Below are 23,580 nucleotides of genomic sequence, written 5' to 3'. Positions count from 1 at the left end.
CCAATTGCCACCCAATCATTTTCCCCCTTCTTCTCTGGGTGCTGAATTTATAAAAATGCCTCACTCTGCAGCCAATCTTTGTTAGTTCATCAGCAACTCTAATTAAAGCAAAAGTAGGGTTGCAATTTAGAAAATTTGCAAGAGTTCAATTACTGAGGGTAGACATATGTGCAATGGTAAGGTTGCTCCGTTGTAACCAAGTGGTCGCAGACTCACAGGTTCAAGTGAAGAAAACAGCCTCTCTGTGAAGCAAACTCAAATTAAAGCAAAAGTAGGATTGCAATTTAGGAAATTTGCACAGTTCAACTACTGAGGGTGGCCATAGGTGCAATGGTAACTACCGAAGGTGGACATAGGTGTAATGGTAATGTTGCTCCATTGTGACCAAGTGGTCACAAGTTCAAGTCAAGGAAAAAGTCTCTCCACAAAGCGAGAGTAAAGCTGCATATATTATGACCCTCTCCCCACAATGGCGAGAGTGCAATGGGTATGCCCCTTTTTTTACAGAGTTCAACTTTAAGTTACTTCAGTTGGTTGCAGCTGTAGTTCAATTTTATTTTAAACCTCATGCTCAGGTGGCAGACTTGATTTGCAACTTGCAACTTCCTACTTCATAACCTCTTGCTTCATTATTGAAGTTGCAATCGAGGCATGAATTCAACTGCTGAAGTCTCCCTAAGTTGCAACAGAGGCAGGCGGCCCGTGTTACCTAAATTTTATCAAATATAATGGACTTGTTTTCAAATCATAACTGCATCAAATTTCATACCAATTTGATTTCTCCACATGTAGTGGTTTCAAAATTGTTTGAACAAGTCTATTCTTCGTGAAACTATTTGATAGCAAGGACTGTTCAAAAACATAGCAAAATCCTCTGGTGGGTCATTTGGCAGAGCAGGTGATCTATCTAAGGAGTTCCCATCCATCCAATGGTTGGAATACCAAATAATCTTTGTCCATATTACAAAAAGTGTAGGAACATCAAATGCACACGTATAGTTCTTTGGAAACTTTTGCCCGCATTCCATCCCCAGTCTAGAGATGTTATGTTTAACCCGAGCTATAAAATATAGTTGTTTTTGTACCTGTACATAAGGCACAAGTTCACCATGCAAGCCCCTTCCCCAACTCATAAACAAAGTATCAACTGCATTTTCATCCTCGAAAACAAATCAAGAAATTTTCACCAAGACACCAAGCCAGAGAGACTAAGAAAGAGAAAGCAACAGAACTCGAGCACCATAATGAAACACTGCGGTACATGTCCAGGAAAACTCATGCCCAGTCCCATTTATTATTCTGTGCACCAAAATAAATATATTTGTTTACAGCACTTTCAGTATTACTTAGGAACGTTTTCAATGAAGCAGTCAACTACCTGAACAAAACAAGATTATAACATTAGGACCATCTTACAGAGTGTAAGGCCAATGCAGTCGTCAGCTCCCCAAACAAAAGAGGGGGGAGGGGCATATCTGTATTGCGAAAGCGATCACATTCCTGTGGAGCTGAACTGAGCAAACCATCCCATACTTCATTGCCAGCCTCTTAACAAACCTGACAAGGCCCTACAGTTGCCACTACTTGCCCAGCCCACTGCAGCTTCAACTGGATAAGATATTCCACAACAATGTGCAATTTAGCTAGCTTCTCTTGAAGCTGGAATTCATCCCTTCTGACCGACCTTAGGATCAGCCACTTAGAAGATCAAATAAACAAGCTCATTCAACAGATATTTCGGAGCTCAAATGCAATCCAAAGCCAGAGAGGAATGAGAAAGAGCAGGTCAAGCAGTATTTAAAATTCATTGCTGGGGCCTCAATTCCAATTTGTAAGCCTGTATTTCCATGGGTGACATAATAACATGTCCCTCTTGTGCAACATCTCCCATCTGCTCAATGTACCCAAGTGATTCTGTATCATGATGTAAGAGATTTAAGGAAGTTGCTTTCACATTCAAAACTGCAAGATCTTTAAACATATAAAACAGATTAACAGGCGCATCGGCCATAATTGAGCACTGGGGCCTGCCCTTCTGACAGTAGTATGCAGAGTCCCACTGTCGCCTCTGTATTATTAAAACAAATCTGGAGTCCCCATGGAGCAGGTGAGAATACTTTAAAGGCCGTGGAACCTTGAAACTCACAATATGAAAATCATGGGGCAAGGAAGCAGACAAAGGGGAGAAGGATCTAGGTGGGAGCTGCATGGATGCTTCCTGTGGTTTCTTGGCGGTGAATACATGCATTGGGTAGTTCAAGTGGGTCCCAACACAATGAGACAGAAGTGAGGGATTGAGGGGAAGAGGTGAAGAAACCGGATCTGCTGTTGAAGAGACATTGGATTCTATCAGAATGTGAAACAGAACATTCATTGGACGGTTATCCATGACTCCTTGTCCAAGACCACGGCCATCATCTCTCACCAGACGGCGGTCCAACATAATCTCAAGCCAGCCATTTTTAAGGCTTGCTACACCCAATGATTGCCGAGAATGGACAGAGAACCGTTGGCCAGTCAGACTCTGCATGAATGCGAGGGAGGGCATTGGGTAATAATTTCCCTGCAGAGGGATTTTATCATATGTCTCCCTCCGGCTCATCTGAAAACCATTTAAATCAGAATAGAAAACCCGTCTGTTGTCAAGCTGTGTCTTGAATCTAACTATTAACTCCTTGTCATTGAAGTCCTCACCAAGAAGCTCAACATGATATTCCTTCTCTATGAGAAATTCCTGAATAGTGTGCTCTCCATTGTAGATTCGAGTGCTATAGGAGATGGGGGTTTCATCCCATGTTGTCTTTGGATAAGAGTAAACTTCTTGCATCAAAGGTCCTTCTGATATTACAATCTGCCCACCAGCTTGAACAATTGGCTGAGCCTCACCATCAGGTTTGAACAGGTAGGCACCACTTCCTGGGCTAGTGTACATACCTATTTCTTCTCCCACCACTGTTTTTGAGCCATCCTTATTGTTCATTTGATGCAACAAACCTAGTTTGGCATCAAAGGTAAGTGTCAGATGATTGTTCTTGATTTCTGCCATATCACCATCTAATTTTGAGCAAGGGTACAGAGTAGGACAAGGTAAATCATTGGAAGACGCAAAAATTTTAAGTTTAGCCGGTTTGGCCTTTTCACATCCAACATATCCATTAGCAATGTAGTAGGTTTGCAATCCCATGGCAGGAACGGAAGCTTGCCAATGAAGACGATGCCTCCCGGTGAAAAGTTTGCCTTTGTTGTGCTGCCACTCTGGAGAAACTTGGCTTTCCACACATGACCAATTTGAATCTAAAACAGTTACATCTAGCCTGTTAACAATAACCATCACGATTTCAACTCTTGTTTGCTCCAAGGGATTAAAGAAGACCACCGACTGTGCACTGCCTTCTGGAGGGCTGATTATTTTATGCACTGGCTGGACATCATACCTTGATCGCACCTGCTCTGGCTCAAACAAAGATGGATTCTGGTCTGATTTCTCATGGCGGATATAAAGCAGTACTTCAACAGCTTTAGACATGAAAATTTGCAGGTCCTGTAGAGATAAATGCATCCGTGTTCCATAATCGACTACTACATGATCCTTCGCCGTGCCAGTGACGCCATCATGATGCTGGAAAAGTGCTAGATTCCTCCTTGCAGCTGTCAACTTGTAGGAAAAACTAGTGGTGAACTTTTCGCATTGCGATCTCTGACAGTATCCTTGTAATAATGCAATCATCATTTCTGATGCTCGCAGTGTCTGTTCTAATACGCGATCAACAGATTTGAAGAAAGGCCTAGAAACATAGTAGCCACTCCAGTAATCCTGTTGGCGATCAGCATATGTAAAAAAATCACCTGCTAATGAGGGAAAGCCAGCAACCTGTCCAGAGCCAACCTCACCAGGAAGGGAATAATTAATTCTCTCTGCCTCCTCACGAAGTGTTTGGAAATAATCTTCCAGAGTACCAAACTTCACTTCAGTATTCAGATTGGCATTAGAATTGATATAATCAAACAACAACTGGTAATTTCTAAACTGAGCTTCTGCTTCATCAATGCTGACGTAACGAAAATCATCCCCAAGAGGAATGAGAAGAGTGTTTGTTCTGAATAAAGTTGACTTTTTCTTGTACTGATCTAATAGTTTCTGTGCTCGCTCCTGCACATTGTCCTGATTGGTTTCAACTGGATGTTGTCCCCATGGGCAGAGCTCGTAAGAGAAGCCACGCGTTCGTGCAAAGTCAAACTGACAACAAACAGCAGGCTCAGGCCCACACGTATGTGGAATATCATAGGAATAAAAAGGCATCATGTGGACAAAAATATCAGTAGTTTCCTCGGTATCCCAGCTCTGTCTCCATATGTATTCCAAATTCTTATGTCGAGCAAGTTCCTTCTTCAGCTCATAGTGGGTCCTCTGTATAAGCATGTTCTCAAAACCCATACGCCTGAGCAGATATGCCATGGTAGGTGAGTAACCAAATGGATCTATAGCCCAAGCATTTTTTGGGACAACCCCAACGGTATCATTTAACCACATATTGCCTTCTGTCATCTGAGACATAATGTGAATAAAGATCAGAGTGGAACCTATCAGGCCTAGAGCTCTGCTTATAGAATTTCAATGATAGCTTAACAACAAGACATAATAGTACAGTCACATAGTTTAACAGAAACCTACATAAAAATTAGAAATTGTATGGATATAATGAACTTAAATCGAGGAAGAAGCAACAAATTTCAGAAGACAAAACATCAAGGGGTAAACTCTCAAACCATGTGTGTAAACACTAAACGCCAAATCAGCAGAAATGCAAAATCCATAGAACTCCACCAGGAGTTATACTACTTACACCAATTAACTATCATAAAAACCTTCACAACAATTATATCTTGTGGGATGCCATACATGCATTGATGCATAGAAACACAGAAGAGGGGGGGGGGGGGGGAGGAAAAAGTGACCCATAACCAACACTATGTTCCAAAATCCAGCATTCTTAAGAATTTAATGAAAACAACCTCACGGCAAATTATATTGTTCATGTGACTAAATAAATAGATTTCTATAAAATAAATTAACAAAGGAATAATACAAAGTTCGAAGAAATATCCAACAGACTGTGTACCTAACCACACCCAAAGAATTCAGCACAAGGATTTACATATCATCTAACGACATAACCTCAAATATGTAGTGAGTAGTTATACTTGAATACTTCCAATTGCTTAACGACCATAACAGCAAACCAAGGTAATACATAATATACTTAGATAAACACAGGCATCTGTAGCAGAAGAGTTTCTCATTCCCTCTTAATCATTGCTTATTTGCTACTCCCAATAGTATAGTATGTTTATTAACAACTAAGCAGTAGGCGAGCTGTGGTGCGCAAAAAGCCCACATTCACGGGAGGTCTCGAGTTTGAGCCTCCTGGCTGTTATTTACTTCCCCTCCCTAAAAATAGAGCAACCCAGTGCACGAGGCCCCTGCTACTGCAGGGTCTAGGAGGGACAAATGTATGCAGCATTACCCCCTGCTTTGCGGGAGAGGCTATTTCCAAGGTTCAAATCCGTGACCAATATGTTGGAATAGTGCAACTTAACCATAGCGCCAGAGGCCGGCCCAGTATCAAAATATATATACATATATATATATATATATTGTATGTTTATTAGCAGATATATAAAATCAGTACTTCATAAAACATCAAACCATTTAGTCATAGAAATATTATACGTTTAATTCATTTCCACCTGATGTAAAAACTTTAAATTAACCAAAAAAAAAATATGCTTAAGATACTAAATGAAATGTTTGAGTGGACATAGGTCCCAAATTGTTTTAAAAAATCCCCAACTTGAGTGCCCATATCTATATCTCCAGGGTATTCCCCCACACCCCACCCCATGTAGAAAGTGTCCATCTCTAGGGTCCAGAAAGAAGAAGGTGCAAATCAGCAACTCCAATGCAACTTTAAAGGTCCAAGGAAACATTTCAAACACAATGAAAAAAATAACCGTGGAAATCCCATTTGATTTTCACATTCCTCAAGCACTCTAGTAACTGCAAAACATAACACATCAATTGTATTCTTTTACAAAAATTTGACCAAGCATTCCAGTTCCAGATTGGAATAAATTGAACTTGGAGTAACTACATCAAATCAAAATCTTTTCCAAGGCATTTCCATGTATTTTCTTTTTTCCATTTATCTGAATTTTCCTTGTGTTTGTCCAACAAAATAGGTCAGGAGTCTCGACAGATGGATTCTCGGATGAAATAGTTACAATCATTGAGTTCTACAATCTATTGATTAATGCATTGATCAGTAATCCTTCACATCATTTATTACTTTTCTACTCAAAGCCTACTTTAAGACAAGCATATTTACATATTTGCAATTGCACAGGCTTCCTATTCATATTGCATGGTTAGCTTAAACTTCCCAATTTATGAGAAACATATCCACTATATGTTCTTAAAACTGGCTCCTATTAATACCATTAGCTATCACCAAATGATACTCTAAAGTCTAAACTATTCAAAGAATATATGAACAAATCCCTAGCATGTGTAGTACAATACATAACATGTTCTTCCTAAAATCCTAATGTAAAAACCCATCCATCGCCATCTGGCCTCCATAACAGAAGCCCTACATAGAGCGAATAGTGGAACATGATTCAAGTGGGCCCCCAAATAGCATAGATGAGAGGACTAGTTCAGTTAAATTGAGCTGATGGTAATAACATGCTAAAGAGAATAATTACAATATTACATTCCCAGTTTAACATCTTCTTTCTTATGAATAACGACCAAGTCCCAGACTCCCAAAGTGTCCATTGAAGAGATACAGGCAAAGAATGATTAAAACCACTAAGGTGCTACTTAATCGGATCTATACAGTGAATCCTGAAACAAATAGCTGCTGAAATAGAAACCAAGAAGCCATAAATGGCAGAAAGAAAAAAAAAAAAAAAGAAAGCTCTTCTGAGTTACCTGCTCAATTATCGCATAATAATGTGAATTAGCCTGGGGGAAAAAGAAAACAATATTAGATAATATCTGATTCCAAAATAAATAAAAAATTAGATAGATATTCTTGGAGCAATCAAAACCAAGTTCGTCTCACTGCAACAACCGTAAGGATCAGCATCACATCTACCGACTAGCAGAGTCCCAGAACCAACAGAGTTGTACCAATAAAATTCAAATTGAAACCCCCCCTTCCACCAGAAAGAAAAAGAAAGAAAAAAAAAAAATCGATTAGCAGCTGTAATTTGATCTAACCTCAACCCAGAAGTTCTTTTTTTTTCTTGGGTGGTGTGTGGGGAGAACATCACAATGATGGTTTACATCATAAATGAAAAACAAGCAAGTAAAATTATGTCAGTGACTTTATGCTTCTTCTTCTTTTTATAATTAAGGATCCATTTATTTCGAATACACAATAATGTGGATTTCTTTATCTCACTTGACAAGGAAGCATCAACAGTTGTCAAGGCATATGGGCGACGCTTTGACAACTATGGTTGCCTTGGTTACCTTCTAGGTGTCGCCTTGCGTCCAGGCCCCCTCCAACACCTTGAGTTGCCTAGACACTGAGACAACTATAGAAGCATGTTTGGGCACGGGGATACAGGAGATTGAGGAAAAGGATCCAGCTGTATCATGGAGGTAACAATATGATTAACCAAGATCTAACTATTTTTCTGCAAAATTCACACCCAAAATATTTAGTGGAAGGTGAATAAGCAATGTAGCCAATGTGATAAGCTGGATGAGAGATCCTGGTAGTGAGCCAAGAAGATTCTACCATCGTTAGATACATTTAGTTATTAAATATTCAAACAGCTCATTCTAGTGGAAGCTTAGAAGTTAGAACAGTTGATAAGATCATGAAGGACTTAGAAAAGTAGGGGCCAAGGAGTTCTTCAGCCAACACTGTAGTTTGTGTCTAGCATTCCTTTGGGCGACTTTAGTATGTCTGAGATATATTTATTTGAAGATTGTGTCTGGGAACTACCATTCCTTTGTGAGATTGTAGCATGTATCAGTAATTCCTTCTTGTAGTCTTAGGGATGGTTATGGTCCATCTTTAAACCTGTTTGTAGCTTGTACTATTTTCCTCTTTCTCAGATCTCATAGAAGAGTTATCTAGCCCCAAAAAGGAATCTACTTTTTTATGTTTCTGCACAGCTTCAATGAGATATTTTTTTCCTTGAAACTAATGGCAAATCAGGGAAACCACTTATATAACTTAACAGTAAATTATCACAGGCAAATAACGTTAAGTCTATAACTTCATACTATTTTCTGCATAAAGTGCAATGGTTTTCAGTCAATTCAAAATGTGGGTTTTAAAGAATAAAATGGAGGATATTGATAACACCAGAAGGCTTCACAAATGACACTAGGGTATTGAAAAAATGGAGATTATCACATCAATCAAGACAGCGTGACATCATTTTCTGAAAAAACGGTCACTTGAATGGAAAAGGATCAGAGGGAATTCAAAACAGAAGTCATGGACTCATCTGCATAGACTCAGTAATCAGAATTCAAAACAGAAATTATGGACTCAACTACATAGACTCAGTAATATTTGAGCCTAAGAATTCAAAACAGAAATTATGGACTCAACTGCATAGACTCAGTAATATTTGAGCCTAATTATGAGCATGCACCAAGTGATTCCAAAGGTTTATAATTCAAAGGTAAAATCGGTAATGGTCAGTAACTTGTGAAGTCAGAATTTTTTAATTACTGTAATCCAAGTATTTAAGAAAGTAATAGAAGCAGGAACTGATACCATTTTTTTCCTGCTCCTAAATAAACAAATCAACCTACAGCCTTGTCGTTATGAGTGAACCACATCAAGTTACTGACAAGCCATAAATCTTTTATCACTAGACAGTTGCTAAGACGGTCTTGAACCACCAACCTCATGATTTAATTCAGAGGTAGGATTAAGCCAGCCAATTCAGCTACAAGATTGAGCACCTAGATATATGTTAAAGAATCCGGATGCAACAGTCTAAATTGATGCTGTTTTCTAAGTAATTTTCTGAAAGCAACATAAGAGTTGACATTACATCAACAAGAGTACAAGAAGATGAATGCAATCAAGAAGGAAACTTTATAAGAACTCAAAATAAGGCATAGCTGGTTATATATAACCTCAAAATCTATGACACATATGCGCATGCATGCAGTTACCTCGTCATTCATCACCCAACCACCGCCAACAATTTCTAACTGCCCATTATTGACTAAATTGCGGAAAGTTTTTCTTTTAGCCTCTGAGGCATCTCTCCACCATCTCTCTAAATATGACATCTCCTCCCATATAAACTTGCGGCGGTCATCCTACAGTTCCAATTCAAGAGTTTCCTTAGAAAACTTAATACTCAGAATCAGCTAAATAAAAATCCCAGATTAATTTAGTTCCATGCATCCAGAAATCCAGGACTACTTCATTTGAAAAAAAAATAAAAAATAAAATAAAATAAAATAAAATCCAGCATGTAGCATTATCTTATCCTCTACCCCCCCCCCAACCCTCTCCTCCTTTGAAACAATGAAATCCGAAAGGTAAAAAGGAAACAAAGTATTCACCTTGGACAGAGTCTCTACAATTGTATCCAATATATGCCGGCTCTGCCGGCTGTAGTACTCTTCGACAGTGAGCTTCCAACCAGGATCATTATGTGAATGCGGAACCACAAAAACCTTCAGCTTCTCTGAATCCCACTCATCGCCCTTGTAAGTCACCCTCCAACCCTGCTTCCAGGGGCCTCCATCCGCATCCAGGAACTCGATCTTATCATATAGATCCTTAGTCGTGATATCGACAACAGCAGCGGAAGCGACCTCATTTCCGCCCTCCAACAAGGCGGGCTTTCGATTAATTGGTTTTCTGAACTTGGACTGACGGAAATTTCTGGGTCTGAAAGGAGTTGAAAGAGGTTTTGGGATACCATAGCGGAAGACGATAGCGATGAAGAAAAGAACAGAGATCGAGAGGCCAATAGTGAAGAAGTTAGCAAAGATGAAATCACGAACAGTCACTCGCCGCCGGGACTTCCTGGGAAGCTTCGATTTGGTTGAATTAGATGAATATGGGAGGAGAGAGTTGGCCCATCCTCCCCGTCGGCTATTGCCGGTGCCGGAGGAGAAGGCCATGGATAGATCAAATTCCAATTACTAGGGTACACCAACTAACAACTGTGGAACTGCCGTCGTTAGCTTGGCTGTAGCCAAACTACTCTCGCTAGTCTCGCTCTTTCTCTCTCACCGCACTTGAACTGAAAGTACATCTTCACCGAGTCCAACTAGGGAAGTCGCGTCAAAGACCAAGGTCTTATACGTTATCCCACGAGATAGACGGTGCTCTGTGGCCGAGGTCCTAGCTCTTGCATAAATACCATAGGATACGAATCTTTCAAAGTTCATCTGTCCGACTGACTCACAAGTCGACAACACATGTCAACAGAAACCCAAGACAAGTATTAGGGCAAATTTATGTGCTCTGATCGTAAGGCTGAGAAAAGATCCCAACAGAAACCCAAGACAAGTACTTTGATAATTTTTCGTGTCCATGAATTTATATGGTTTTTACTGTATTTTTTTGTTATGTCATTCTCGGTTTGGTGTATGGAATTTCATTAGACCCCATATTGGTGCAGGGTAGCACTGTCTTTTAGGAAACCATCTCCCTCCTAATCTAAGTAAGAAATGGAAGAAAGAACGTTATCAGTTGGCCCAGGTACACATCCAAACACAACAGGTGGAGAAAGACCATACTACCCATATCATGTAGGGCTCTAAAGATGCTCATGCACTTCCTTTCATTTGCCCATGCACTAGGGTGTACCTTTGCCAACTCAGTAGCATTCTCTTACCTATAAGAAGTTTTAAGAAAGAAAAAATAAATCATCAATTTTCATGATCATTATGGTTTTCAACATGATGGCAACTATAGCTATCATATTCTCTTTTAACCAGAAAACAGTTGAGAGCAGAGGTTGAGCACGATACAAATTTTCTTGGAGCTAATGGCTCAACAATGGAGGGGGGCTGAAATGGGAAGTTCAGGGGCCCTTTTTCAAGAGAGGAGAGATGCAAACGCATAACTGGACACAGTGCTAACATGCCCAGCCTTTTCTTTTTTTTTTTTCTTTTTTTTTTGTTCGGGTTAGAAATTCATTTTCTCTTCTTATATACAATTTGCAAATTACACTTTCTAGAAAAGCATAAATCTCCTTTTACCATCTCCCCTAAAGAAGCGCCTACACAACTCAATAGAAATGACCCATTGGGATGGCAAGCCTCACTCTAAGAAGACATACCTAAATTTCCAAATTTCGTGAACTGTCATTACTTTGTCTTGACAATAACTACATAGATTACACCACTTTTTTTTCCCTTTTTGGTAGAATAGATTATACCACTAAACTATCATATATCACAATTAACCTCTCAAATCTTTTTAAATCACGTACGTCTAACCTTGCACAAGTATGAAGTATAACAACTCACTGGTATAGCATTTGAACCAGTTTCTAAGGCACGAGTGACATGCTGGAGGATGAATAGATCCCCCATTGTTCATGATCTAAAATACCCTTCTTCAGTTCTGTCAGATGGGGTCGATGAAGAGATTCTCTCTTCACCATAGGTGGAGAGAAACTGTGTCCAAGCAAATTGCCATCAAAATTCCAGATTCCATGAAAATTCAAGGTCAAAAAAAAAAATTTTTGAAAATTCAATGTCGTTTGAACAACTATAAATACTAGTCACCAAACACACAGAAAATATCACAATTCCTATTAATTTAAACGTGTCAACTGTATTTAAGAAAGAAAAAATTCTGTACAGATTTTGAAGATTTCGCACAAGTTAACCACAGACATCTCCAGTACATCAGTACTGATACTCTCCAACATCAAAGCAAAAGTGCATCCTTGAGGACCACAAGTAACAGCAACTTCGCCAGGGTTAGGATTATCAACAGCTTACTGGTCTTCCGTAAGTTGGTGGTAGGGAAGGGCAGTTCTCATTCATTTTGGCATATGGCTCAATGGTATTGTACTGAGGCAATTCCATGCGATACTCTCCAAGAATCTGGCAGAACGGGAGTTGGTCATCATTATCATTACACCAGCTCGGTAGGCGTGTCCGATTATTCTCAAATATATTAAGCATGTAAGCATCACGAATCTGTAAGCAGTAATGCAGCCATGTCAGATGAAACTACAAAAAAGAAAAAGAAAGGCAAGAAATTTGAGCAAACCTGACATACAAGGCATTTGGTACTTACGGTGAACTCCGTAACCTGGATAGCGCTGGAAACAGGACCAAATATACCAGCCTCTTTGTACATTTCAAGGATAAATGCAACACAGGTTGTTGATTTCCCATCACTATATACCCAGTCATCTTGTTCTGGGATGACAAGTAATTCCTCGAAGGTCATTCCATGCCTTTCAGTCTCGGCAAGAATTTCATGTAAGTCCAATCCCTGAATCAAACATGCATAGGTATAGAATATAAATGTAAATAATTCAGGAAGTTGTCAGGTGCATGAATTCAACAGAATATATATTCATCATTATGGTTGGAGAAGAATAGAAGATTGGATAATTCATTGGCCAACAAGCTTGCAGCAGGTGGTCTGTTTCCCAATAATGTAGTGCCCTGTGGTGGTCTTAGCCTTTGGCTGCTCGATGGTGGTGTTGTATACTATCTGCTATATCCTATTATTCTGGTTTGGTAATAAATTCTGGTTATTTATTCAAAAAAAAAAAAAAATCCTAGAACTTGAATTTCACAGAGCAGAAGAATTGTGCAGTATGGTATCTCCCTCTTTCAACAACTTCCTCCCCAATACAATCACCTGCTCACCTTGGAATTCAACTTTTATACCAAAACACACACATACATTTGACTTAAAACTTCTTTGACAGCTATTATAATTTGTCTTCCACAATCTTTCCATCCTTCATTCTTTTGTTTCCAAAAAATTTCGATGCATTCTGTTATGATGTGGGCTGTTGAATCTGATAAAATGGGACTTTCCTTCAGAATTCCATTTTTTTTTTTTTTTTATTTATTTAAGTTTTATTTTTCTCTAATTAACCATTACATTCTTACTGTAGCACCTTGCTAAACTCCTCAGAAATCAATGGAGGGACAAATCCACATAAAACTGTATGGCTGTACCAGGTTTTCTTCCTGTAGGTACATTTACAATTCACATGAGAGAATGCAGCCACTAGTCTCACATTTTACCTTTCTTTGTTGCATAGTTCTCAGACCGAAATTTATCACAAAGTGGAGAATGACATGGAAAATTGGTATAATACATATACCAACAAAAGAAAAATGAAGGTATATACACTAATACACATATCATGCGACAAACACAGTGCAGTCCTAGAACAACAAATATAATGATCTTCAAATAGAAGCAACGTATACCTCAGTTCCAAGCCGCTTGTTAAGAGCTTCATTCCACATATTTGCAGCATAGACTGGCTGCAGTCTAGTCCACATTGACATTAGAGAAAGTACCTACAAAAGTAGAGTAAAAGAATGCCAGCTCTAAGTTGGTTTCCCTCCATTCAAGTAACAAAAGATTGAAGAAAAAGCTAACAAAAAAATTAAGCAAAGAGCATCACCCAATCAATCATAAGGTGACACTTGTCTGCCTGAAATATGTCATGTTTGGAAAATACCAGACAAAAATATATGGGATTTTCTTATTGATACCTCTCAAGGTGTCAGTAAGTTTGTAACCTCTTTTTTTTAGCCACCAATTATTCTTGTATTGTTGGAGAAATGAAATTTTTTGCAAAATAAAAAAAAAATGATTCACATAAATACTTGAAAACTACTGACATCTTGAAAACAACAGCTCAATCACATGTCAATGGACAAACTCGTAAAATCAAGTTAAGACATTGTTTTTAAATAATAGAAGACTGCACCTCTATTTTTGTGTTATTCTTATATTTCTTCCAAAAAGGAACAAAGTGCGTGATCAAGAGAGGATGGGCGACAAAGGGAGGAGGAGGATGAGGTGCATTGCCGAAGTTTCCCAACTCCGCATGTATTTTCCCACCATGCCCATCTCCGGCGGAAGGCAACAAACTGATTTGTAGTGTTGTGGCGGAGACAGCGGAGTATCACAGAGCAGAAGCACTGCCGGCTTGATTTCTGGCACCATTTTTTGCAAGTGCAGCACTCTTAGATGGGTTGAAAGCCTTGACATGACTGTCCAAAAATGTTGTTCGCTTGGTCAACCAAGGTTGAAAAGGGATAATCGGGTGTCTGGGTGTTAACACTCCCGCTCAATTTAGTGAAACAATAAACCTATTGGTTCTAAATTGTTCTTTGCAAATCTGGTCAAGCTGGGTAGAAGGTGAGACGGTGAATACAGGAGATAGAACACCTAAGAGATTATAATGCATTTGGGCTAGCTATGAATTTAAAGAGTGCTTTACTTTTCCTTAGAAAGAAAATATTAACATAATAAATGACAAAGAAAAAAATATATTAAAAAACAAAACAAAAAACAAAAACTAAAAGAAAAAAAAAAAAAAAAAACAAAAAAAAAAAAAAAAAAACAAAAACAAAACAAAACAGAGCAAAAGAAGATGAAGATGAAGAAGCTGGAGTAAGAAATCCAAGAATTTACCCAGCCTAACCAGATTTTGTCTGCACACACAACTGTTCTTCCAAACCAAGGATGATTTTGGGCCAGCTATGAAATCAAATGTGAAGAGGGTGAGGGCGAATATCCAGGGAACAGGGTGGGGCAGGGGAGAGGGTAGGGAAAGAAGGGGGTTTGCAAGCAGGGGTGGGGGTGGTTTACAGGAAGCAGGTTGGGGCTGGGAGAGTTGAAGAGAAGTCTGCACAGGGAAAGGGCATGGGGCAGGGTTTCAGGAGGAGAGAGAGAAAGCAAGAGACACATTTAGTTTGATTTTACATTCCTACCCTTCTCCATGGCAGTTTAATCTATTGAAATATATGATCCAAATTAGCTTGAAAATCCTTTTACCTTCAAATTAATGACTTCTTGGAATAAAACAAAGGACAAGTAAAAGAAGGTTTCAAATGCCAAATACAACTATTGAAGGTTGATGCTAATCCCGTATCGGGATTAGCACTAACCTGAGGACCCAATAGGGGCCTTTTGGTCCTATCGGGTTCCTATTTTGCTTCTAGGGTTTTATCCTTATGGAGGGGCAGTCTTGTAACTTTATTTTATTGTTTTTAGGCTATTAATATAACAACATAATCTGCAATCAGTAATATACTGGACTGATCGCAGGCTGCTCTGTTTTCTGGACAGCTTTCGGTCTCTCTTTCTTCTCTTCTCTTCTTCTTCTCTTTTCTGGTTTCTGGTTTTGGTTACAAGGCTTTTATATTGCAACATGGTATCAGAGCAGGTCTAAATCACATCGATTGGCTAAGTACAGATCATCGCTGCTGATTTCAACCTAGCGGTATTGTTTTTCTGGTGTGCAGCCACCTCCTTGCTGCATCTATTACCTGGTTTGACCTAGTTATCATGACATAAGTAAAACTAGGTCTCTTTTTTATTACTACTTGCTTAGTATGTGTACTGGTTGAGGTCGAGACGTATCCCTCCCTATTTTTTATGGCTGCTGCCCCTATTTATGGACTGGATAACTGTTGATACTGAAGTGCTGTTGTCCGCTGTTTCATCTTCCTATCTAGCAGATTTGGTTGGTCTTCTATCAGGGCTAGTTTGACCCTAACTGCTGCCCCTATCGGATCAATTTTTTTTTTTTGTGTTTGTGGTGTCCGATTGCTTACTACTGCTGGTTTTTCAGATTTGATTTGTGGGTGATTATTATTTGAGTCTCATGGCTGAGGTCAAAACCCCTACCCCTACTACTACTACTACTACTACTACTACCTCTTCTACCTCGGACAATGTGGATATTCAGATTACATCCATCAAGCTTAAGGGCAGCTCGAACTATCTTCTTTGGGCTCAGTCAGTCAAGGTTTATTTGATGGCAAAGAATAAGCTTGGTTACACCACCTCTGATCCTCCTAAGGAATCTGACTCTAGTTATACTCATTGGCAGAAAGAGAATGCTTTAATCCTCATATGGTTATGGAACAATATGGAACCAGATGTCATTGTTAATGTTATGTTTCATTCAACTACAAAGGGAGTGTGGAATGACTTGAAGGAGACCTACTCTCAGGAAAAAAACATGACTCGGATCTATGATATCTATGAAAAACATGTTTAAATTTCGCCAGTTAGACAAGCCACTTGCAGAATATTACAGTACTTTCAAGGGTATGGTTGAAGAACTCAATGTCTTCCAACCCTTGACCACTGACATTGATAAATTGAAGGCTCAGCGGAATGAATTCTTCGTCTCCAAATTCTTGGCTGGTCTGAACAATGACCTAAAGGCAATGAAGGGTCACTTACTTGTAGGGGATACTGTGCCTACTTTGAATGATACCTACTCACGACCGCAGTGAATTACCTCTTCCACAAAACCTGATCAATCTTCCAAAGACAATTCTGCCTTCCACGCCAACCGTGGATGTGGTCGCGGCCGTGGGGGAGGTCGTAGATCGGCTGGTCGAGGATCTGGTGGACAGCCCTCTAACAGTACAGCTCGCCAGTGTACTTTTTGTGGAAAGCCCAACCATACTGTGGAGACTTGTTGGACAAAGCATGGCAAACCAGAGTGGGCAACACAGTTAGCTAATCATGCAGTGTCTAATGATAGTACGGATACAATGGCTCCAGTTGACACTAAACCAATACCTTCTTCATGAGATTCAGCTATCGGTCTGCACGATGACATCAACCAGTTACTCCATCATTTGCACACTCTTGAGGCATCTGCTAATACATCCACTGGTGCGTCCACATCCGCTGCTACCCTAGCATACAGGTACCTTAGCCCTTCCCTTCTTACTACTATATCTATCCCTTGGATCATTGATTCAGGTGCTTCTGCCCATATGACCGGTAAGTCATCACTCTTTAAGGACTTTTCTACTAGTTCCAGTTCTAACTCTGTGATCCTTGCTAATGGTGCTTCAACACCGGTTCTAGGTCATGGTTCTATCTCACCTACCCCATCCATAAACTTATCATCTATCTTACATGTTCCTCAATTTCCATTAAGTCTTTTCTCTGTGAGTCAATTAACTAGTTCGTTAAATTGCTCAGTAATATTCTTTCCTTCTTACTGTGTATTTCAGGATCTTCACATGAGGAAGACGATTGGTGGAGGGCATGAAAAAAATGGATTATATTACCTCAACAGAGACTATCCTACCTCTTCTGCTGCTGCTACAGCTGTTGGGGACATCACTCCTTTCCAATGGCATTGCCGTTTAGGTCATTTGTCACTTTCTAGGTTACAACTTTTATTTGTTAGTTTTAGGTCTACTCCTAGGTAGAGTGTGAGGCTTGTGAGTTGGGGAAACATCACCGTGTGTCATTCCCATCTCGCTCTGTGTCTCGTAATCCGTCTTTATTTTCTTTAGTCCACTCTGATGTATGGGGTCCTTGCAGAGTCAGTAATAGATTTAGGTTTCGGTATTTTGTGACTTTTGTGGATGAACATTCCCGCCTTACATGGCTTTACATGTTAAAGGCCAAATCTGAATTTTTACATGTATTTACAAAATTCCATAATGAAATAAAGACTCAGTTTAGCATTCCTATTAAAATCTTTCGTTCTGATAATGCTTTAGAATATACTCAAACTGATATTTCTGATTTTTGTGATACTCATAGGATGATCCACCAAACTAGTTGTGCCTATACTCCACAGCAAAATGGAGTTGCAGAGCGCAAAAATCGACACCTTCTTGAGGTTACCCGAGCCATGATGTTGCATATGCATGTTCCTAAACATTTTTTGTGTGATGGTGTCTTAATTGCACGTCATTTGATTAACCGCATGCCATCTTTTGTTTTGTCCGACAAATCTCCTTTCTCTGTTATGTTCCCTAATTTACCGAGTTTTCCTGTTCCTCCTCGGGTTTTTGGGTGTGTGTGCTTTGTTCACAATTTGCACATGCAAGTTGATAAGTTGTCTCCTAGGTCTACTAAGTGTATTTTTTTGGGTTATTCTCATACTCAGAAAGGGTTTAAGTGTTATGACCCTCCTATACATAGGAACTTTGTCAGTGCCGATGTGACCTTCTTTGAGGGTACTTCATTCTACCCTTCTCCTGTGCCCTCATCTAGTGTAGAGTGGTCTTCTCCATCTCTTCCACGCATACCCTCCCTTGTACCATTCCCTGATGCTCCTAGTGCCAGTAACTCTCCTCCCCTACAGGTTTATTAGCACCGGAAGAAGATTGGACAGCCTAGTGGCAAGATAATTACTCCAGATGCTTCACTCCTTCCACTGCCGGCTTCCTCTGGTGAAGCTCCTCTTCCTCCTCCGTCTAATGACTTACCGATCGCACACAGGAAAGGTACTCGTTCTTGCACTCACAAATCTATGGTTGTGTACGCTATTGATAAATTTGTATCTTTATCTCATCTTCTCTCTCCTATCCATGGTCTTGCCCTATCTCTTTCCACTAACCCTATTCCCCATACCCATACTGAGGCCCTCCGTATCCCTGGATGGAAGGCTGTCATGGATGTAGAAATGGATGCTCTTTTGAGTTGTGGTACCTGGAGTCTGGTAGATTTACCTCCTGGTAAAGATCTGGTGAAGTGTCGCTGGGTGTACACTGTTAAATATCATTCCGATGGCTTTGTTGAGCGGTTGAAGGCCCGTCTGGTTGCTAAGGGGTATACTCAGACTTATGGTGTTGATTGCTTTGAGACCTTCTCCCCGGTTGCTAGACTGAATTCTATTCGTCTTCTAATTTCTCTTGCTGTCAACTTTGAGTGGCCCTTATTTCAGTTGGACATCAAGAATGCCTTCTTGTATGGTGATTTACAGGAAGAGGTGTATATGGAGCAACCTCCGAGGTATGTTGCTCAGGGGGAGAGTACAGGTCGTGTGTCGCTTACACAAGGTTATATATGGACTGAAACAGCCTCCTCGGGCATGGTTTGACAAGTTCAGTGCTACCATAGTTACTTGTGGTTTTTCTCAGTGTTATTCTGATCATTCTGTGTTTGTTCGTTGCAGAGGTGATAAATTGGTTATCTTGATTGTATATGTTGATGACATTATTTTGACTGGTAATGATGAGGCAGGAATTTCTGAAGTTAAAGATCATCTCTCGCACCATTTTCAGATAAAGGATCTAGGCCAACTTCATTATTTCCTTGGGATTGAGGTAATCCGCTGCAAAAAAGGGATCAGTCTGTCTCAGAGGAAGTATGTGGTGGATCTTCTATCTGATACTGGGATGCTTCCATCCAGACCTGTTGATATTCCTATGGATCCTCACCAAAAGTTTGGTGTGGATGATGGTGAACCCGTCCAGGATGTGCATCAGTACAGGAGCTTGATTGGCAAGTTGATTTACCTGACTGTGACTCGTTCTGACATTTCTTATGTTATTGGAATTCTTAGTCAGTTTATGCAGTCTCTTCAGAAAGCCCATTGGGATGCTGTTGTTCATGTTCTTCGTTACCTAAAAGGTGCCCCTGGAAAAAGGTTGATTTAACGACCTAATCGGCATATGGAACTAGTTGGCTACTCTGATGCTGATTGGGCTGGCTTTGCTATTGATCAGAGATCTACTACTGGATATTGTACCTTTATTAGAGGTAATCTTATTACGTGGCGCAGCAAGAAGCGGACTACTATTGCCCGGTCCAGTGCAGAGGCTGAGTACAGAGCTATGGCTCATACCACTACTGAGTTGATGTGGCTGCGGTCGTTACTCTTGGAGTTGGGATTTCCAATGTGACCAAGCCTCTGAAAATGTATTATGACAACCAAGTTGCCGTTTATATTGCTAGTAATCCGGTCTTCCATGAGAGGACCAAACACATAGAGGTGGACTGCCATTTTGTTTGTGATGCTGTTCTGAAGAGGCTGATTGAGACTCCGTTTGTTCCTTCCTCGGATCAGTTAGCTGACATGTTCACTAAGTCTTTGTTTGCCCCTACTTTTCGCAATGGTTGTACCAAGCTGAGCATGGGTGATGTGTATGCTCTAGCTTGAGGGGGAGTGTTGAAGGTTGATGCTAATCCCGATAAGGGATTAGAGCTAACCTGAGGACCCGATAGGGGCCTTTTGGTCCTATCGGGTTCCTATTTTGCTTCTAGGGTTTTATCCTTATGGAGGGGCAGTCTTGTAACTTTGTTTTACTGTTTTTAGGCTATTAATATAACAACATAACCTGCGATCAGTAATATACTGGACTGATCGCAGGCTGCTCTGTTTTATGGACAGCTTTTGGTCTCTCTTTCTTCTCTTCTTCTTCTCTTTTCTGGTTTCTGGTTTTGGTTACAAGGTTTTTATATTGCAACAACAACAATAGAAGTGTCATTCAGACGCTTCCAATATTAAAACAAGATATAAAAGTCAAACCCTGTCAACATTTGCTTAAAAAGTAATATGTGCGTCTGCACATACAATGCATCCATGTATGTGTATAAATGCATACATAGGAATAGCACCAAAGGAGACAAGATGATGGGAGGTCGGTGGTCATGCAATGCGCACTGAATAACACGGAGGAGTAAATGGTGCAATTTGAAGCCATTAAAAGGAGAAGGAGAAGCCAAGATGGCTGTAGTGAAGTGGAAAGGAAGGAAATGACTGGTTGACTCAATAGAACACATGGCCCAAAATGAGTAGAATGGTGGAACACACACAACACTCATTACTCATTACATTATGTCATTCACAATATTCTTTTGCAGATAAAAGCTCCTGTTTCACTCATCAAGTTCCAAACAATCAGAAAAACTTGCTTGAAAATTCCATTTCTGAAAAAACAGCAGCAAAAAGCACATGCAGTATGCCTCAATGAAAAGCTTAAAGTTCAGCTAATAAAAAGATGAAAATATCTTAGAACATAAAATGTCTTATGATGACACATACCAAGTGAGCATCAAGAGGAGGTGGATAATTGTCCGCCATGGTGTCAATCCAACTGAAGATCATGTTGTGGTAACCATATGGCTTCCCTGTCATGCTCCGAGCATATGCCCAAGCTGCAGTGTCATTAAACTTTGCCTGAACGTCTGGATGCAAGGGAAGCAACGCTATATGTGGATTGGAGCTATCCTTGAGTGCCAATTCCCACCATTCATCCCATGGAATTACCACTATAATTTCCTCTCCCTGTACCACAACAAAATACAATAAACCTATAGTTTATGACATGGATGAGTGTGTGACTCAATGACAAATTACTTATGCTCATAAAATTTTAAACATTCAAGACCCATTAACAATCAAACAGTGTTGGTTGAAGGAACAAAACCAGTTTAAATCTCGTAAAAGCTAATAAAGTAGCACTATCTGCATTGCAAGAATATGACCTCGCAGCCAAATTAAGCTGTACTCATAAATAGTCATGTTCTTCTTGGCAAGCAAGTTCTTTACCATGGTTTTCATAGCATGCAATTCTGACAAATAACCTATCCTACTTTTCCTGGCGAGAAATTTGTAGATTGTAATTCATGTACCTTGTCATTCTCATGCCCAGACTCACCAACCCATAAATTTCCCATTTCATCCTTTAGGCAAACCGCTGTATGTCCAGCAAATGCACCTGTTACCCACTTCTCTAGTGTCTCAAATCCACCCCATCGCCCACGGATTTTTGACACAGCTAAGAAATCACCAGAATGAACATCGTCTGGGTTAATGGTTGCTTTCCAGGGCTGATTCCGTCTTTCAAATGATGCTCCCATGTGTTTCTCCAAAAAGGCCATGTTAGCACTCTGACCCCAAGCAGTATTTGCAAATAAAGGCAAGACATCAAGCAAAGAAAGCAAGGTTCCCAACATTCCTGATGGCATGAGAAATATGGATATCCCATGCTGCCTTACCTGATCAGTGGTCACTAAGAATGTCATTTTTATGCAATCCACATATCAAATATAATGTGGAATTCATCAAATCAAGAACACACCACCGTACATATTCCAATTCTGCAGGATCTTCCCATGACGAGATCTTCAAAGTGTGCTCCCGAGCAGAGAAATAATAATCCCATGTTATCCTATAGGGTGTTGCAAATACATAAAGGTCCATACAAGTCCAGCTGTGAGCTTCACTGGTCTGTGAAAGAGGGGAAAAATCAACAAAGGAATAAGGATATAAAGATGATTGACAATCAGTACATCATAATCACAAGCTATAACTAAGTATTGTGATGATTGAATCTCAGTCGAATATATGTTGGAAGTCTGCATATATAGCACACAAGTACAACACCAGGCTATGGGATTCTACTATGAGAAGGACAATTAATGGACGTCTAAATCTGCAGGTAAGAATTTTAAGAATAACTTTGAGCCCAAAAGTTAATTTGATAGGAAAAAAATTAATTTATTGAACTAATTGGCAATGACTCTTAAGCATAGACGAAACAATAATAAAATTAAAAGGACAGCGAAGAGACCTCAAGATAGAGAGCTCCTCCACCCAGTCCCTGTTCACCACCTTCACCACTAGTTAAATCGAATCGAGCATCATTACCATGAAAGCAAGAACCCTTCCACTCAATGGATCCATTGTTGGGAGCAATCGAACCAACAAAAATAGGCAATAGATCAACAGCACTGTGAAGGTTATTAAGCACAGGCCATGAAACCTGGCGAGGCAGAACCGGAAGCACGTCCTTAACCCTAAACGGAACTTTCAACGCATTCCCAAAATTCAAACCGAACCCCAACACTACAAAGCATAAGAACACCGTCCACAAGTGCCGACAGCATAACGTCGCCGACGACGAGGACATGGCTTCGATTGGATACAATTGAGCGGAAGGAGCTCCAGATGAACCCTAGTACCTGATGGTTGTAGTGACAAGGTCAAAGATGGCGAGTACTGAGGGAGGAATATGTCACGAATCCATTTCTGTCTTGCGAATGCGTGGTCGGTCGGTCGTTACCCACTATTTGGAGGAAAAGGAAAAGAAAATAACAGAGTACATGAAAGTCGACTAATGCTGACATCGTAGGGTCGCTACCTGTAAATGAGACCCCACGTGGAATCTCCTCATCTACGACGATCGGGGCAGCTCATCAATGGCATCGGTGTCGGGCTATCTGCTTGGGCACTGATGATTCACTGAATACGCCAAGAACTAGCCATGTTCGGCTGCCAAGAAAAGAAATAAAAACAAAAATTTGAAGAGAAAAAGATATACACATCAATCAATCACAATATCAAAAACATAAAGTTGTTTCGTTTCACATGTTTTTTAAAACATAAATCAAAATTTATGTCCATTTATAATTCTAAAAACGATTTTAACGAAACAAATCGGACTTATTTTGTGGTTTCTATAAACGAATTTGAGAGAAAAAAATGTTGTTATGCCCGATAAATCTCTCAACTATTTAAACCTAAAAGGATGCAACCAAACCCTCTCTCCCTTTTGGGCATCAGATGATACTATTGGTTTTT

At 39.9% G+C, this 23,580-nt stretch overlaps 2 protein-coding genes across 2 annotated transcripts; both read right to left on the bottom strand.

The window, feature by feature from the left end:
• Window positions 1-1,264: 1,264 nt before the first annotated feature.
• On the bottom strand, window positions 1,265-10,343 carry LOC122079250 (alpha-mannosidase 2-like). The gene is made up of 4 exons (XM_042645543.1): window positions 9,614-10,343; window positions 9,215-9,364; window positions 6,995-7,027; window positions 1,265-4,546 (listed from the first exon to the last, which is right to left on the bottom strand). The coding sequence occupies exons 1-4, from the start codon at window positions 10,178-10,180 to the stop codon at window positions 1,805-1,807; spliced, it is 3,492 nt and encodes a 1,163-aa protein (XP_042501477.1). The 5' UTR covers window positions 10,181-10,343; the 3' UTR covers window positions 1,265-1,804.
• Window positions 10,344-11,803: 1,460 nt separating this feature from the next.
• Window positions 11,804-23,089, bottom strand: LOC122080002. Its single transcript, XM_042646840.1, has 7 exons — window positions 22,571-23,089; window positions 22,087-22,227; window positions 21,630-21,995; window positions 21,040-21,282; window positions 13,478-13,570; window positions 12,318-12,518; window positions 11,804-12,217 (listed from the first exon to the last, which is right to left on the bottom strand). The coding sequence occupies exons 1-7, from the start codon at window positions 22,907-22,909 to the stop codon at window positions 12,005-12,007; spliced, it is 1,596 nt and encodes a 531-aa protein (XP_042502774.1). The 5' UTR covers window positions 22,910-23,089; the 3' UTR covers window positions 11,804-12,004.
• Between the last annotated feature and the right edge of the window lie 491 nt (window positions 23,090-23,580).

Source organism: Macadamia integrifolia, chromosome 5 (assembly GCF_013358625.1).
Source record: "Macadamia integrifolia cultivar HAES 741 chromosome 5, SCU_Mint_v3, whole genome shotgun sequence".
NCBI lineage: Eukaryota > Viridiplantae > Streptophyta > Magnoliopsida > Proteales > Proteaceae > Macadamia > Macadamia integrifolia.
This window is presented reverse-complemented; position numbering and strand designations above follow the sequence as displayed.

Excerpts from the sequence above, each read along its gene's own strand:
- LOC122079250 (XM_042645543.1), bottom strand. The coding sequence starts at position 10,180 with ATGGCCTTCTCCTCCGGCACCGGCAATAGCCGACGGGGAGGATGGGCC. Across the intron at positions 7,028-9,214 it reads GTTGGGTGATGAATGACGAG|GCTAATTCACATTATTATGC; the intron begins GTAACTGCATGC and ends TTTTTCCCCCAG. Across the intron at positions 4,547-6,994 it reads ATTATGCGATAATTGAGCAG|ATGACAGAAGGCAATATGTG; the intron begins GTAACTCAGAAG and ends ATTATGTCTCAG.
- LOC122080002 (XM_042646840.1), bottom strand. The coding sequence starts at position 22,909 with ATGTCCTCGTCGTCGGCGACGTTATGCTGTCGGCACTTGTGGACGGTG. Across the intron at positions 22,228-22,570 it reads GAGGAGCTCTCTATCTTGAG|ACCAGTGAAGCTCACAGCTG; the intron begins GTCTCTTCGCTG and ends CCTCTTTCACAG. Across the intron at positions 13,571-21,039 it reads CTCCTCTTGATGCTCACTTG|GTACTTTCTCTAATGTCAAT; the intron begins GTATGTGTCATC and ends CTACTTTTGTAG.